Source organism: Eurytemora carolleeae, unplaced genomic scaffold (genome assembly GCF_000591075.1).
Source record: "Eurytemora carolleeae unplaced genomic scaffold, Eaff_2.0 scaffold389, whole genome shotgun sequence".
Lineage (NCBI taxonomy): Eukaryota > Metazoa > Arthropoda > Copepoda > Calanoida > Temoridae > Eurytemora > Eurytemora carolleeae.
Genome location: NW_019396501.1, coordinates 114,029 through 130,263, shown reverse-complemented (window position 1 = coordinate 130,263; position 16,235 = coordinate 114,029). Strand labels below are relative to the sequence as shown.

Sequence of the window (16,235 nt, the reverse complement as noted above, 5' to 3'; positions counted from 1 at the left end):
AACGATCGTTTTTAAAAACGATTGTTATTCGTTTTCTAAAGTTTAAAACGAGTAGGTCGTTTTTTAAAACGATCGTTTTTGAAAACGATTTTAAAACGAAGCAAAAAACGATCTTTTAACGATCGTTTTCAAAAACGATGAACAACCCTATATACTACATTGTTAACTTTCCAAACAAATTATTCATAATTTCCCACTTCCTAGAACTCAGAGATATCACACTTTTTAAATCTTACACCGCAGAGTGAAGGACAAAAAATGAGTTTTCTTTTCTGAATTCGTGGTTTGAAGAGAGCCCCCTCCCCCATCACAGTGCTGTAACCAAAGAGAATAGAATATATTAGAGTGGAATTGAAACAATCCCTCGATATGAATTTTGTGAATCCCTTTCAGCCTGAAAGAGATTTCAAAGTGTACAATTCATGTAAATGCTCACAAATTATTTGCAGTACATCACACTAATGCAGTATGATCCCTGGACATATCCATTCCAATTTCTTTGTTTCATAAAGTTGTTAAATAACTTTAAACGTGTGTATTTGCTATAGGTGAATTAAAATCATTTTTTTTACAAAACATCAAAATGTAAAAATCGTCGTTTGTATATATATATATTCGTATACTGCAATTAATATCTTGTTTTAAATTGATTTTTAAGCGCCCATCTTCTATTTTAATTGTGAACATTTTCTATTTGTATGTCATAGTAAAACAAAAACAAACAATTAGTAATTTAAGTGTTTCAATTTTTACAATAAATATTTTTCTCAAAATTTGGATGATTTTCGTAAATCAATGCAGAACACATTATACTGGCTGTCCCAAAAAGTAACAAGGGTGCAGAACACATTATACTGGCTGTCCCAAAAAGTAACAAGGGTGCAGAACACATTATACTGGCTGTCCCAAAAAGCAAAACAATTAGAAGACGACTCTAGGAATTCTAGGATTAAACCAGAAGAATAACATTTTTTCACTCCCCTCCTTCATTTATAAAAAAAAAATCGAGAATTTACTGACATTGATTCTAATGAAAACATCAATTTACTCAAAAATGCATTTTTGTGCAGTTTAGGTTTCGTGAATATATTGACACTTTAAAAAATGACTTGGTATGAAATTTACGAAATTTTTAAGTTTGCCTCAAACTTTATAACTCTAAAAAAATCAAGCAAAGAAAAATACGTAATAATACGTATATTAAAAACCTAAAAACTAAATTTCCGAAAATATACGTATTTTAAGGTTTGCATCGTATAAATACGTTTCTGGAAAACCAAAGCATAAAAAAAATTGCTTGGTATGATTAATACGTAAAAATACGTAAATATGCGTAAGTTGTTTACCTTAACCAAAAGTTGAGCGAGGGAGGGAGTCCAGAGTTCCTCAAATAGTAATCACCGCCACCCAAATCTGTTTTGCGGCAAGCGCGCTCCTCAATTGGTAATCTCCACCACCTCAATTAGTAATCACAGTAAAATTTTGTTTTCTGTGATTTGAATTTAATGCACTTTTAACACAATTTTCGACATCTTTCGGGGTTTTATGGCATCTGTATTGACTTAAACTAAATTTTCAAATTATTTTCAGATTTGTTTGGTCAACAAAAACTGAGAATCAAGGCACAGTTCATTTTAACCGAATCTTAGATCCAATTCGCCACTTTAATGACTGCATTTCATGATTGGCGTCAAGATACTAAAAGGTCGGGCTGCCTGTTTACTAAAAATTATCTCATCCCACGCAAAGTAATATCCATCTCCATTTAAAAGATATTTTCAAAAAACCTTTACAGTGTTTAGATTTTTGTATTCGCCTACTGGAGTTCAACATCTACAACAAAACTAATTATATGCATAAAAAGAGCATAAGATTTTGAAAAATTAGTCTCATCCCACCCCCTACTGAAAATGAAGTATTTAGTCCACTAATAATGGGTTAAAGTTTCCTCTCTATATAAGGAGTTTAAATCATCATTCAGAGGAAAATGGCGCAAACATTCTTAAAGCGAAACTTGAAACTAAAAAACGTAATATATTTCTAGCACTTAGTTTGGCATATTTTTAGATTTATTTTCAAAACTAAGGAGCAATAAAGAAAGCTTTAACAATATTGTACACCATAGGGCCATTAAAAGAGGTCAATATGGTCTTATTTCTAAGAAATAAACGATTTAATTTTATGCTTTTTTGGGCTGATTATTATTTGAGGTGGTGGAGATTACCAATTGAGGAGCGCGCTTGCCGCAAAACATATTTGGGTGGCGGTGATTACTATTTGAGGAACTCTGGACTCACTCCCTCGTTGAGCATACGTATTTATACGTAAAAATACCTATTAATACGTAGACCTATATAGAGACTCTGGTATTTTTAGGTTTTCGGGTTAGTAGGGTTATAACTTTGCAATATAAAAAGAAATAGTAAAAATATAAATATTTCTATTTTATATTCATTTAATGTTTTGAGTAAATAACATTTCTATGAATATCATTTATCATGTTTTACATACATACGTATATGTTTTGGGTTGGTAAAAACGTTGAACAAAAAATGTTAAGTTTATTCTGTAAGAAGTATAGGATTCCAAAAATCAAGGCAGTGGATTTGGGATAGTTTTAAATACATCTATTCTGTTACTTACACATATAAAATGCGAGATTATAGGTTACCCCTGAATTTGTGTATACTGTGAAAGCATGGAATTGAATGTGATGTCATTTCCTTGCTTTATAGATCTGACGTCGAACTTCGAAAAAGCTTCGATGTCAACCATTTTTGGCAAATTTCTTAAATTTAGTATTGTTCCCAAGCTTCGCTGTCAGACTGCGATATAGGTTTTTTAATCTCGGCTATCAAACTGCGTCGTAGGTCTCCGACAAGCTTCATGAAGTCCAGAATTATCTAGCCGAAAACTTCTCAGTGGGAAAAATTTGTCGGAGCTCCAAATGTTTATGTCGAAGCATAAGTGTAGAAGTCAGTCGGAGCTTCGATTTATGTTCGACATAGGCAAAAATATTTGTTGGGATCAAACAAAATCTACAAAATTTTGGTTTTTCCAGCAAGAAATTTAATTATTAAAAGAAAAATAAATATTATGAAAATGTTAAGGATACTATACATACCCAACAAACATTTTTGTCTATGTCGAACATAAATCAAAGCTCCGACTGCCTACGGCGCCTATGCTTCGACATAAAGGAATTGAATCTTTGTCATAAACTCAAATTTTCTAATCTATATATCTTTGCATCAGGCCTGATAGTTACCTATGATATTTAAAATTTAAATTATTTTATGTAATAGAATTCACAGTTTGAAATATTCTAAGGTCTGCTACATTTATGTTCGGCAGTAATCAAATGAGAGTCTCTATATAAGTTAATGTATTTGAGGTTTATCACACGATCAAGACAATCATGTTACGTATTTAAACTACAGTTGAAATAGGCGCAATTATATATATCACATGATTAAGCTAATCATTCTACGTATTCATTTAAAGTGAAATTCAAATAAATAATGTGTTTTACATAGAAGTTTACCAACGTAAATAGTTAACAATGCACACGTATAGTTCAGGTTTTACAGAATATTGTGTAACACAATATTTATTACAATACTTATTCCTGATTTTTAAATTCTGACAATCTGAAGGCTGGACTTGGTATTTGGTCTTGAAAGACGTATTTTAAGGGCCTGAATTTAAATAACACCAGTTTGTTCAGAATATTTTAACAGTTTTTAAAAATCCTATATGCTCTAAAATGACCTTAAAAGGTAGTCCTGATATGTGCTCGGTCTTTTTTTCAAATATAAATTTTGCCGTTTTATTCAGAAAATGGAATAACTTCGTATTTTTTATAATTTAGGATTTTTTAAAATAAATGACATAGAATTATGTATTTTTAAACTTTTTGAAAAGGAACATGTACATTTCTAGTACATTTTGAAGATTAAAGCGGCATTTCAGAGCAAAATATTTCATAAACAACCCCCCCCCTCTCATTTACTAACATTGAAAACAGCCCTTTCTCGCACAAAAAGAAAACGAAGTTTAATGGGCGAACAGCTTCACAGACACCTTTTACTTTTCTGCATTTTTTGGAGTTTGTTACCTTCAAGCCTTTCGGGATTTTTGACATTATAAATGCTCCACAAGAATGTGAATTTATGCCATTGAAAAATAGTATTGTCGATAAGATTTCTTATATTACATCATGCAAAGTTTTTGTTCTCTGATCAAAGAAATCAACCTAAACGATATTTCAAAGCCAAGGTTATAATGCAAGGAAAGTTAATTGCAGTTGCGTATACTCTGGGCGGAATTTGCAAACAAGAATGGATGCATCAGTGTTTGTTTACTATCCATGGAGGATAAAAGCATTTGATTTTGATAATTTTGATAATTCACATTATAGTTTCCTTTGACCAAAATATTTCATTGATTTTTTGAGTGAAAGATGAATCCCATGTCAGGCTGTGACATCCCTCTTGTGTTTACATTACCGCCTTGAGACAGTACACTGCAGTACAAAAGATGCGTACACCTCTGAAATAACTTTACTTGCATTATAACCTTGTTCGAAACGATCTTTGTAATCTTTTTGGTGAACATAAATTGGTAAGAGTGAAAATGTTGCATAACATAATGAAAATAATCAAGCATGCAATGTTGAACTCTTAAACTCTTGAAATGCCTCTGGAAACTCTAAAAAGTTGAAATGTTTAAAAATGGATCTCATGCCCATCAGTTACTGATAATCCCCGTTATCTGATAATCCCTTATGGTCAACAGCAATTTATAATTTTACGATTAGTTCTTTTTGTCCACTTCAGTCCCTTAATCTGTGTAATCCCATGCAGCTGTCCTAAAAGTTAGAATATTTATTTTCAACTGATTATGACTTATGACTATACAATAAAATGTTTTGGCGCGTAAACTAAATATTAAATAAAATAACTTTAAAATGACAAGGATCTGTGTTCAACCATTCATGTAATTAATACATTTACAAATGTGCTCTGTACTTTATCATCCATGCTGATAGAGTTGTGCCTACTATTAGAGTTGTGCATGCTGTTAGAGTTGTGCATGCTGTTAGAGTTGTGCATGCTGTTAGAGTTTTACATGCTGTTAGAGTTGTACATGCTGCTAGAGTTGTACATGCTGCTAGAGATGAGCATGCTGTTAAAGTTGTGCATGCTGCTAAATTGTGCAAACTGTTAGAGTTGTGCATGCTGCTAGAGTTGTGCATACTGCTAGAGTTGTGCATGCTGCTAGAGTTGTGCATACTGTTAGAGTTGTGCATACTGCTAGAATTGTGCATGCTGTTAGAGTTGTACATACTGCTAGAGTTGTTCATACTGCTAGAGTTGTGCATGCTGCTAGAGTTGTGCATACTGCTAGAGATGAGCATACTATTAGAGTTGTGTATGCTGTTAGAGTTGTGCATACCGTTAGAGTTGTGCATACTATTAGAGTTGTGCATACTGTTAGAGTTGTGCATACTGTTAGAGTTGTGCATACTGTTAGAGTTGTGCATGCTGTTAGAGTTGTGCATACTATTAGAGTTGTGCATGCTGCTAGAGTTGTGCATGCTGTTAGAGTTGTGCATGCTGTTAGAGTTGTGTATGCTGTTAGAGTTGAGCATGCAGTTAGAGTTGTGCATACTGCTAGAGTTGTGCATGCTGTTAGAGTTGTGCATGCTGTTAGAGTTTTACATGCTGTTAGAGTTGTACATGCTGCAGTTAGAGTTGTGCATACTGCTAGAGTTGTGCATGCTGTTAGAGTTGTGCATGCTGCTAGAGTTGTGCATGCTGTTAGAGTTGTGTATGCTGTTAGAGTTGTACATGCTGTTAGAGTTGTACATACTGTTAGAGTTGTACATGCTGTTAGAGTTGTACATACTGTTAGAGTTGTGCTGTTTTTCACATATTTATTTTTTTTATATTAATTTTAACCGAATTCTATAAATAAATAGATGATGGCAACTGGAGGCATTTTAAAATCTCTTTTTCCAAATCTGGATTTTCTTCTTGTTTGTGCATCATCCATTGTGTTCGGTCAATTTTAAAAAAGAAAAGAACTTTTTAAAGACAAGTACACTACATATTAAAGACAAGTACACTACAAATTCGGCAAAAATATCAATATAAAAATATAAAAAGATATAAAAACAAAAATATAAACAAAGAATTTTTCATTTTTTTCAAACATATTTATTTCTAAGGAGCTGGATAGCTTACTCAAATAAAAATATTTATTTTGATCTTTTAAAAACTATTTGCTTTTTAATCTGCATTCAATCCTAATATATATAATCAATGAGAATATAACAGTTATTTGCATTACTGCTATTTCATGCGTAACATCCTTTCAATTCTTTGATTTTAGATATTTACATTAACTTGAATTTAAAACTTCTCTCAGCAAAAAAGTTGGTTTTAAATTTTAAAAAAACATATATTGCGCTCCCAGTAATACCTCTATACTTCCGTTTATACCTCTATACTTCCGTTTATACTTCCGTTTATACCTCTATACTTCCGTTTATACCTCTATACTTCCGTTTATACCTATATACTTCCGTTTATACCTCAATACCGCTATACCTCCGTTTTTACCTCTATATCTCCCTACTTACGTTTATACCTCTTTACTTCTACATTTTTACCTTTTTACCTTTCTACCTTTCTACCTTTCTACCTTTCTACCTTTCTACCTTTCTACCTTTCTACCTTTCTAACTTTCTACCTTTCTACCTTTCTACTCTCTACCTTCCTACCTTTCTACCTTTCTATCTTTCAACCTTGCTACCTTTCTACCTTTCTACCTTTCTACCTTTCTACCTTTCTACCTTTCTACCTTTCTACCTTTCTACCTTTCTAAATTTCTACCTAGTTTAATATTGAAAACCTAGCTATATTATATATACTTCCTGTATCTAACTTCCACTCTACCTATTATCTATCTATTTATCTATATTTTTATATCTATGTATCTATCTAGTAGGCACGTTATATAGATAGAAACATAGGTAGATATATTATTTATATATAGATACATATACTGATATAAGATCGGAAGTCAAAGCTTGATCTATCTATCTGGTTGGATGTCTCTATTTATCTTTGATATTTCAAAGTAAGATAATTTAATACTACAGAATCTACATAATTGAAATATTAAAGGTCTGCAACATCGGGTTGCAGAAATTGGATAGAATATCATAGTTTGTGGTAAGAACTAATTTTCTTTATCATGGACACAATTACAAATAATAAGATCAAACTCATCCGTCTGATCTGCATTCTAACTAGGTAACCCGGGACTATTTTATTTACAAAATGCATGAAATAAATAAAAATTATATTGATTCGAAAATCAAAGTTGACAGATTTTATATAAGACATAAAACCATGAAGTATTTGCATCTCGTGACATAAATGCAGTATTCTGTCTTTTCCAGGAATCTATTCTATCCAGGAACTGCTCTGCTCTGCAGTATTCTGTCTTTTCCAGGAATCTATTCTTTCCAGGAACTGCTCTGCTCTGCAGTATCCTGTCTTTTCCAGGAATCTATTCTATCCAGGAACTGCTCTGCTCTGCAGCATCCCGTCTTTTCCAGGAATCTATTCTATCCAGGAACTGCTCTGCTCTGCAGCATCCCGTCTTTTCCCAGAATCTATTCTATCCAGGAACTGCTCTGCTCTGCAGCATCCTGTCTTTTTCATAAATCCATTCTATTCAGGAACTGCTCTGCTCTGCAACATCCTGTCTTTTCCAGGAATCTATTCTATCCAGGAACTGCTCTGATATGCAGCATTCTGTCTTTTCCAGGAATCTATTCTATCCAGGAACTGCTCTGATCTGCAGCATCCCGTCTTTGCCAGGAATCTAATCTATCCAGGAACTGCTCTGCTCTGCAGCATTCTGTCTTTTCCAGGAATCTATTCTTTTCAGGAACCGCTCTGCCTCTGCAGGATCCCGTATATTCCAGGAATATATTACAACTAGGAACTGCATTGCTCTGCAGCATCGTTTGTTTTCCAGAAATATATTCAAATCACGAACTGCTGCTGAGCTCTGCAGAACCCTGCAGAAATAAAATCAACGCATCTCAAAACTGAGGAAAATCCAGTAGGGTAGAATTTTCCCGGTACTCAAAACATGCACTGGCTGTATTATACAGTTGAAAATCTAAATAATCATCGTTCCTACTGCTGCTTCGGACTTAAATCAATAATTTTTTAGTCTCCAATTTACATCCCAACGGAGAGCCATCTTTCTTCAATCATATGCTGTCTGATTATCAATATTTTTGTCCATTGGATGGTTGTGTCCAACCTACAAACTTTTCATCTTATACCTGTATATGTATCTATATATAAATCTATATATCTATCTATCAATCCATTTATCTATAAACCTATCAATATATCGATATATCTATCTATCAATCCATTTATCTATAAACCTATCAATATATCGATATATTTATCTATCTATCCATCTATCTTTCAATCTATCTATATATCTATCTATCTATCTCTTTTAATCCCGGATTTCTCCCTCAAACCCAAGAATGGTCCTTCTATCTCCTATCTACCGCTGGCCCAAGGACAGAACACTAGGTTTCATAGATAATTAGATAGATAGATAGAACGACAGTTCTAGGCTTAATATTTTCTACATAATTCTAAATCATTTTTCAAAGCAATAATAAGCATCAGTTCTTTCCAGATAGTTCTGGTTGGCTAGATTTTAAGGAATATAAATCTAAGCGCCGGCGCTAAATATTGGCTATCTTCTGGCGCCAGTCTAACTCAAACCATATACAAGGTAGGGTATTTAAAATATTCAAAAATGTTTAAATGGGACAATTCAATTTTTCAAATTTTAACTTCAAAAAGTTTACTTTAAAAACATTTTGCGAAATATTTTATATTGTTTCAAATTACGAAAGGAATCAATGTTTAGAAAAGTATGATTTTAGAAATTACATAGGTTACACATTTGAAAGAGTCAGTGAAGCCAAAAAAATTATTTAGAATTTTTTTAATTATTTAGATTTTTGAGAAATGTCTTTTTAAGCGATGAAAACTAAACTATTTGAAAAAAGACAAAATCATTTGCAGTTATTTTTCTTTACAGTTTCATTAGGCAATTTATTCAAAACTTAGATTTGATTAAAACCCATTTTGTATTGATAGTAACATCCGGTTCAATATCCGGTTCAACATCCGGTTCAATATCCGGTAGAATTCATGGGATAATAAAATCTGGTCCAGACCGGAATTACGGAAATGATAAAGTTAGATTTTACGATTTATTAAATTGTCATATTAACAATTTAACGCATAAAATACAGTCTTAGATGTTATCAGAAAAAAAAATAAAACATTTCCTTAAAGTAAATGTACAGAAAGTACAGCCATCTCTGTAAACAGTACAAAGTAAATGTACAGAAAGTACAGCCATCTCTGTAAACAGTACAAAGTAAATTTTGCTTGGGGTTTCCTTCTTTTCCCGAGCTAGCACCCTTGACTGTCTTTTCGTTTTAAATCCAAGAAAATTCTTTCACCAAAATCATCAAATTATTCAGTAATGTTCAATGTTGATTTAGTTTCACCCTTTGATCGGAGGGGGATCAATTTGATCGACGGGGGATCCATGATCATCATCGACTTTTGTTGAATCTAATAAATACTTTAGAATGAGGATTTTAATCTTGGCTTCGTGCGTATCATTGGCAATCTGCAACCCACAGGTGATTAGTTGATTAATTAATAAATAGATAGATAGATAGATTGAGACATAGATAAAAATATAGATTGATTGATTTATTAATTGATCGATTAATTGATTTTTTGATTGATCGATCGATTGATTGATTGATTGATTAATTGATTAATTGATTGAATCATTGATAGATTCATTGATTGATTAATTGATTGATTGATTGATTGATTGATTGATTGATTGATTGATTGACTTTAATTATTAATGAATATTGATTATATTCGGATATCAATTGAAAAACAATTAATCAAAATTCATAAATAAAATTACACATAGACCAATTAACTTTTGAGTACATGGCAAAAAAGGTTAATTGAAAAAATGGTAAAAGTTTAAAATCTACGAAAATGTAGACAGTACATGGTGAAAAGTACACATTACATGGTAAAAAGTACAAAGTACAAGATAAAACTACAAAGTACATTGTAAAAAGTACAAAGTATATGGTAAAAAGTACAAAGTATATTGTAAAAAGTACAAAGTACATGGTAAAAAGTACAAAGTACATGGTAAAATAAATGAATATTACAGCAGGGGGGATTCTTCTCCGGAATCCAGGGAGCATTTGGCAACCTCTTCGGTGCAAGCAACAGCAACAGCAGGCCTCCACCTCAACCTCAACCTGCTAGAAGACCTCCACCTCAGTTCCAACAACAGTTCCAGCCTCAACAGCAGGAGTTCCAACCTCAACCGCAACAACAATTCCAACAGCAGCAATTCCAACCCCAGGCACAGCAGTTCCAGCCACAACAGCAGTTTCAAGCACAACCTCAACCCCAGGCTCCAGCTTTCAGGTAAAATATTACAAAGTATACAAAAAACAAAACTTAAGGAACTATTCCAGTAATTTCAAGTGATCTTGCATTTTACCAATAAAAAAAGGATAATCAAGATTTGAAGGATTTACAAAACTTTAAAAGTTGTGTAACATTATAGGGTCTAATTAAAAATAAAGTAATCCGTGATTTTAATAGTTTCATGCTCTAGTCACAACAGTGCCTTTTTAACATTTATCTGAGTAACAATGAGGGAGATATTGCTGTTTTTTCTATCTTTTAAACACATAAATGTTGTCATTCTCCTTTCGAGTTAAAACTACTAAAATCCTGATCTTACTAGAAAATCAAAATTAAGAAATAATCCATTTTAGAGAGGAAAACAAGAATATCGCGTTTTGTCGGGCATGTCAATTTTAAGAGCTTTTGTTGACTGAAATATATAATACAAATTATTTTAGACCCCAGACCGCATCTGTGAGTCAAAGCTCCCAACCTCAGCAGCAACGAGTTACAGGTTTGAAATCAATTAAAAATGTTAAGAAAACTATTTGATTGATATTTGATACCCAAAAAGGATGAGACTGAAAAGACTACCTAAAACTTTTTAAATATAATGATTCCAGGTTGAATTAATTCTACTGCCTTGGGTATAGCTGTTAAATGGTGTGTTTAATGATTTGGCAAAAAAAAATTTACTGTTTCAACTTGCAAGGAACCATTAATATAAGGTAACAGACGGTAAAGCTTCCGTACAATCGTCTCTGAAGTTTTATCCTTTCCGAGTAGTTTTTAATTTTTTATTCATCATGTTTTGCTCTACTAGGTGGAACTAGCTTGTGTGCAGCCCAGGCTCCTAATCATTTCTGGAGGGATCCTAGGGATGGAGTTCAGAGAGGGTAACTATTAGAACATTTAATCATTCTTATCAGTATTTGAGACTTGTTAGATTGAAATGAGAATCTAAATAATTGCTGTACTTCATGTTTATTGGACTATTCAAAATCATTAATCAATTCTAACAATATTCTTCCTTTTCCAAACTTATTTTATAAAATATTTTTTTCAATTTTGCCTGGAATATTATAGATGTGTTGTTTAAAGAAATATTATAATTAAGTTGTTATAAGGAATATTATAGATGTGTTGTTTAAAGAAATATTATAATTAAGTTGTTATAAGGAATATAATAGATGTGTTGTTTAAAGAAATATTAAAATTAAGTTGTTATAAGGAATATAATAGATGTGTTGTTTAAATAAATATTAAAATTAAGTTGTTATAAGGAATATAATAGATGTGTTGTTTAAAGAAATATTATAATTAAGTTGTTATAAGGAATATTATAGATGTGTTATTTAAAGAAATATTATAATTAAGTTGCTATAAGGAATATTATAGATATGTTGTTAAAAGGAATATTATAGATATATTGTTATAAGGAATATTATCTAGATATGTTGTTGTAAGGAATATTATCTAGATATGTTGTTATAATGAATATTATAGATATGTTGTTATAAGGAATATTATAAATATGTAGTTATAAGGAATATTATCTAGATATGTTGTTATAAGGAATATTATAGATATGTTGTTATTAGGAATATTATAGATATGTTGTTATAAGGAATATTATAGATTTGTTGTTATAAGGAATATTATAGATATGTTGTTATAAGGAATATTATAGATATGTTGCTATAAGGAATATTATAGATATGTTGTTATAATGAATATTATAGATATGTTGTAACCTGGAAGTTTGGCTGTTCCTCCTTCCAACAATCTGATGCTAAGGAATACTGTAACTCTATGGGGATGGAAGCAGTGTCTCTGGATTCTCCTGAGAAGCAGGTAGGAGAACACTTTCTTAGTTTTCCTGGTTCCTTGTTCTTGTATCCTGGATTCAGGTTCTTGGATCCTGGTTCCAGGTACTTGGATCCTGGTTTCTGATTTTTAGTTTTTGTTTCGTTCGTGGTTTCTGGAACCAGGATCTTAGTTTAATTTGTTCCTGGTTCCATGTTCTTGGTTCTTGGTTCCTTGTTCTTATAGTTTAGCTCATGTATCCTGCATGGTATCTAGTATCTTTGGTATCTGGGCTCTGGAGTCTGGCATTTTGGAATTCGTGTCTGGTATCTGGGAACTGGTATTTGGTATCTTAAAACGGGTATGTGATATCTATGGTATCCATGGATTCTAGTAACTAATATCTGATATATAGTATCTTCCCTCTGGTATCCACGGTATCTGGTATCCAATATCTTGTATGTTAAATCTGGTGTGTTAAATCTGGTATGTTAAATCTGGTATGTTAAATCTGGTGTGTTCAATCTGGTATGTCAAATCTGGTATGTTAAATCTGGTATGTTAAATCTGGTGTGTTCAATCTGGTATGTCAAATCTGGTATGTTAAATCTGGTATGTTCAATCTGGTATGCTAAATCTGGTTTGTTATTGGATTTTAAATCTATTAAAAAAGTTTTAAAATAATTATCAATGATGTTTAGGATGAATTCAATAGATTGATCGCTCAAGATGCCCAACGATTCTTCTGGACAGGTAATCATGATCGAACCAGATCAATCCAGATCAAACCAGATCAATACAGATCAATACAGATCAAACCAGATCAAACCAGATCAAACCAGATCAATACAGATCAAACCAGATCAATACAGATCAATACAGATCAATCCAGATCAAACCAGAGCAATACAGATAAATCCAAATCAAACCAGATCAATACAGATCAATCCAGATCAAACCAAATCAAGACAAATCAATTCAGATCGAACATGAAACAAATATTTGTTTTATCTAATTTCTATTTTTATTTATTTTCATTTTTTAGGAAATTACATTTTACGTTTATTTCTTGATTGATTTCTTGATTGATTTCTTGTAATTTAAATTTATTCTTTAAAACTTTGTTGTTCCGCTTCAACGATTTAATAAAATACAAAAATAAATCTTAGATCCTCTGATTGATTGATTATTAAATCATTTGTTAATTGATTGGATAATTGCTTATATGATTGATTGATTTATTGATTCATCGATTAATTGACTGGTTGGTTGATTGATTGATAAAATGATTGTTTGAATGTTTTTTTAATAATTGATTGATTGATTGATTAAATCATTGATTTATTGATTGATCGATTGCAGGTGGAATAGTAGATCACGCCCAGAAAACAGTTTTCTGGAATAATCCTTCAGGAACCCCCATACCCTTCTCACAGAGTGCTCATTGGTCCAATACTGGAGGGTAAATATTACTATTATTATTATTATTATTTTTGTTATTATTATTGTTAATATTTTGTAATTTGATTTAAATGCCGGTCTACCTGTTCACCAAATGATAATATTAAATCAATATTTTCATTAACATACAAAATTTCGATCAAAAATTTTCATGGACTGTATAATAGTTTTAAAAGAAAATTAATATTATTATTATTGAATTATATTTCCATCTGAATGTTATAGTTAACATAAAATAAATTAATATTATCGTTATTTAAAATTACTTAATCAAAATTCTCATGGAATTTAAAAAAAAGAGAAAAATAATATTTTTTTTATTTGATTTTAGAGGAAAGGTTTCCAACCAAATGTTTTTCAAATCAAATAATTTTAATACTATCAAGTTTTTCAAATTTTCAATAAAAAAGATAATTTTGAATTTTGAGACAAAAATTATGTTTTTCTATTTAAATTGTTGAGCCTGTGTACCCCATTATATAATAACATAATAATAATATTATTATAATATTGAAATAAGACTAATTTCTTGATTAAAAATACTTATGGACATAAAAAAATATTTTCAACTTGTTAAGACGAAACTTTTTTGATTCTCACCAAACATTTATAAATATTATCATGTTTTTTTAATTCTAAATAAAAAAACTTTAATTTTTTTTTGAAATTTTGAGAAAAAAACTATTTTTTTTTAATTGAAGAGCCGGTCTACCCCAGCCTGATAACAGAGCTGCTGGTGAGGTGCCTTCCACACCTGAGGTTAGAAAACTAATTAATTTAATGGAATTTTGACTTAATTTCAAGTCTTATCAGGAATGAATGAGATATTTTTTATTTCACTTAGAATAAAATTCTCTTTTTGAAAAGAAATTAATTATTTATCGTTTTTTCTCCTTTTGACGACCTCTCCTTTAAAGATTGATTAAGCGATATTTATTATTCAAGAATTTTTTATTATTATAAGTCTTTTCCACAAAATCAAATTTTATAATCCTTATATCACAACAACCTACAATAATATAAACCTTTAATACTTCAAACTTAAACTACTTGATCCATCAGAATACAAAGTTTGAAATATCTCAGATCTACGACATTGGGTTGCAAAGAAATAGAACATCTAAGTTTGTGTCAAAGACTCAATTCCTTTGTATAGGTTTGTCTGGGTATCTTGAATAATTTCTACGCTGATGGAATCAAATGGCATGACGTGGCCTGCCATCATAAGAAGCCGACCGTTTGTGAGCCCAGGCAGTAGAGAGGTAGGCAGGCATACTTATCAAACAGTCAGGACTAGTACAGTGGGATCCATATAATTGAGGAATAGGAAGACGACAGTTAGGCTCAAGTTATAATTTGATTTAGTCATTTAAACATGAAGCAATTGTACACTGTAAGCTTACACTAAAAAACACTCCCATTTCATTAAACATAATAACATGAAATTTTTATGGGTACCACTTCATTTAACAATTAAATCAATGATTCATAAAATCCGTGCATTTATTCATCTGATCTATGAATTATTCTTTTAATTTATGAATTTATTCAATAAATTCATGTTTTTATTTATATTGTTCATGCATTTATTCTTCAAATTCATGCATTTATTCTTTTAATTTATGCATTTATTCTTTTAATTCATGCATTTTTTCTTTTAATTCATGCATTTATTCTTTTAATTCATGCATTTATTCTTTTAATTCATGCATTTATTCTTTTAATTCATGCATTTTTTCTTTTAATTCATGCATTTTTCATCTAATTCATGCATTTATCAATCCAATAAATTAATTTGTTTATCCAATTCATACAAAAATTTACACAATATGTACGTAATTCCTTTTTTATTAATTTATCAATTTTTATCAATATTTTAGGTATTGAAGATTTGAGAACTTGGACCCAGTATTATGAAGCTTAAAACTATAATTATTTATAATTAAAATTTTTTAATTGAAATATAATTTATGTTATTTAATTTTATCTTTTCTTTTGATGTTTTCGGAATCAGACATTTCGTTATTTACTATAGTGCCCGGCGTTGCCCGTGGAATTTAGCAGAAAAAAATATTTGAAAATAAAAAATTTGCGATTTCTGAAAAAAATATAATTTTCTATAGGCTGTGTTACCCCCGGGGTACCTATGGGTTCCCTCTAAAAATGTCAGTCAAGTTGGTCCAGCTGTTTGGCCAGCTATAGCTAACATATGTACATACAAATATATTTATTAGCAAAGAGCTTTATTATATAGAGAATATGTCAAGATGTAGGAAAGCTTTAACAGGACACTCCTGTATGCCGAGTCCATTAGCGCCTGATCCAATCAGGGTTCAGTCACGTGTTTGTTGTCTATTCTGAACCAATAGAAATAGTATGGCGGTA

General features: G+C 31.1%; 1 protein-coding gene across 1 annotated transcript; it reads left to right on the top strand.

Moving 5' to 3' along the window:
• The first annotated feature begins 8,771 nt into the window (after positions 1-8,771).
• Positions 8,772-15,831, top strand: LOC111704467 (uncharacterized). Its single transcript, XM_023476708.1, has 11 exons — positions 8,772-8,844; positions 9,718-9,772; positions 10,336-10,598; positions 11,042-11,097; positions 11,407-11,479; positions 12,326-12,437; positions 13,091-13,142; positions 13,752-13,851; positions 14,552-14,609; positions 15,007-15,112; positions 15,731-15,831. Exons 2-10 carry the CDS (start codon positions 9,719-9,721, stop codon positions 15,106-15,108), a joined length of 870 nt encoding a protein of 289 aa, XP_023332476.1. The 5' UTR covers positions 8,772-8,844; position 9,718; the 3' UTR covers positions 15,109-15,112; positions 15,731-15,831.
• The last annotated feature ends 404 nt before the right edge of the window (positions 15,832-16,235 follow it).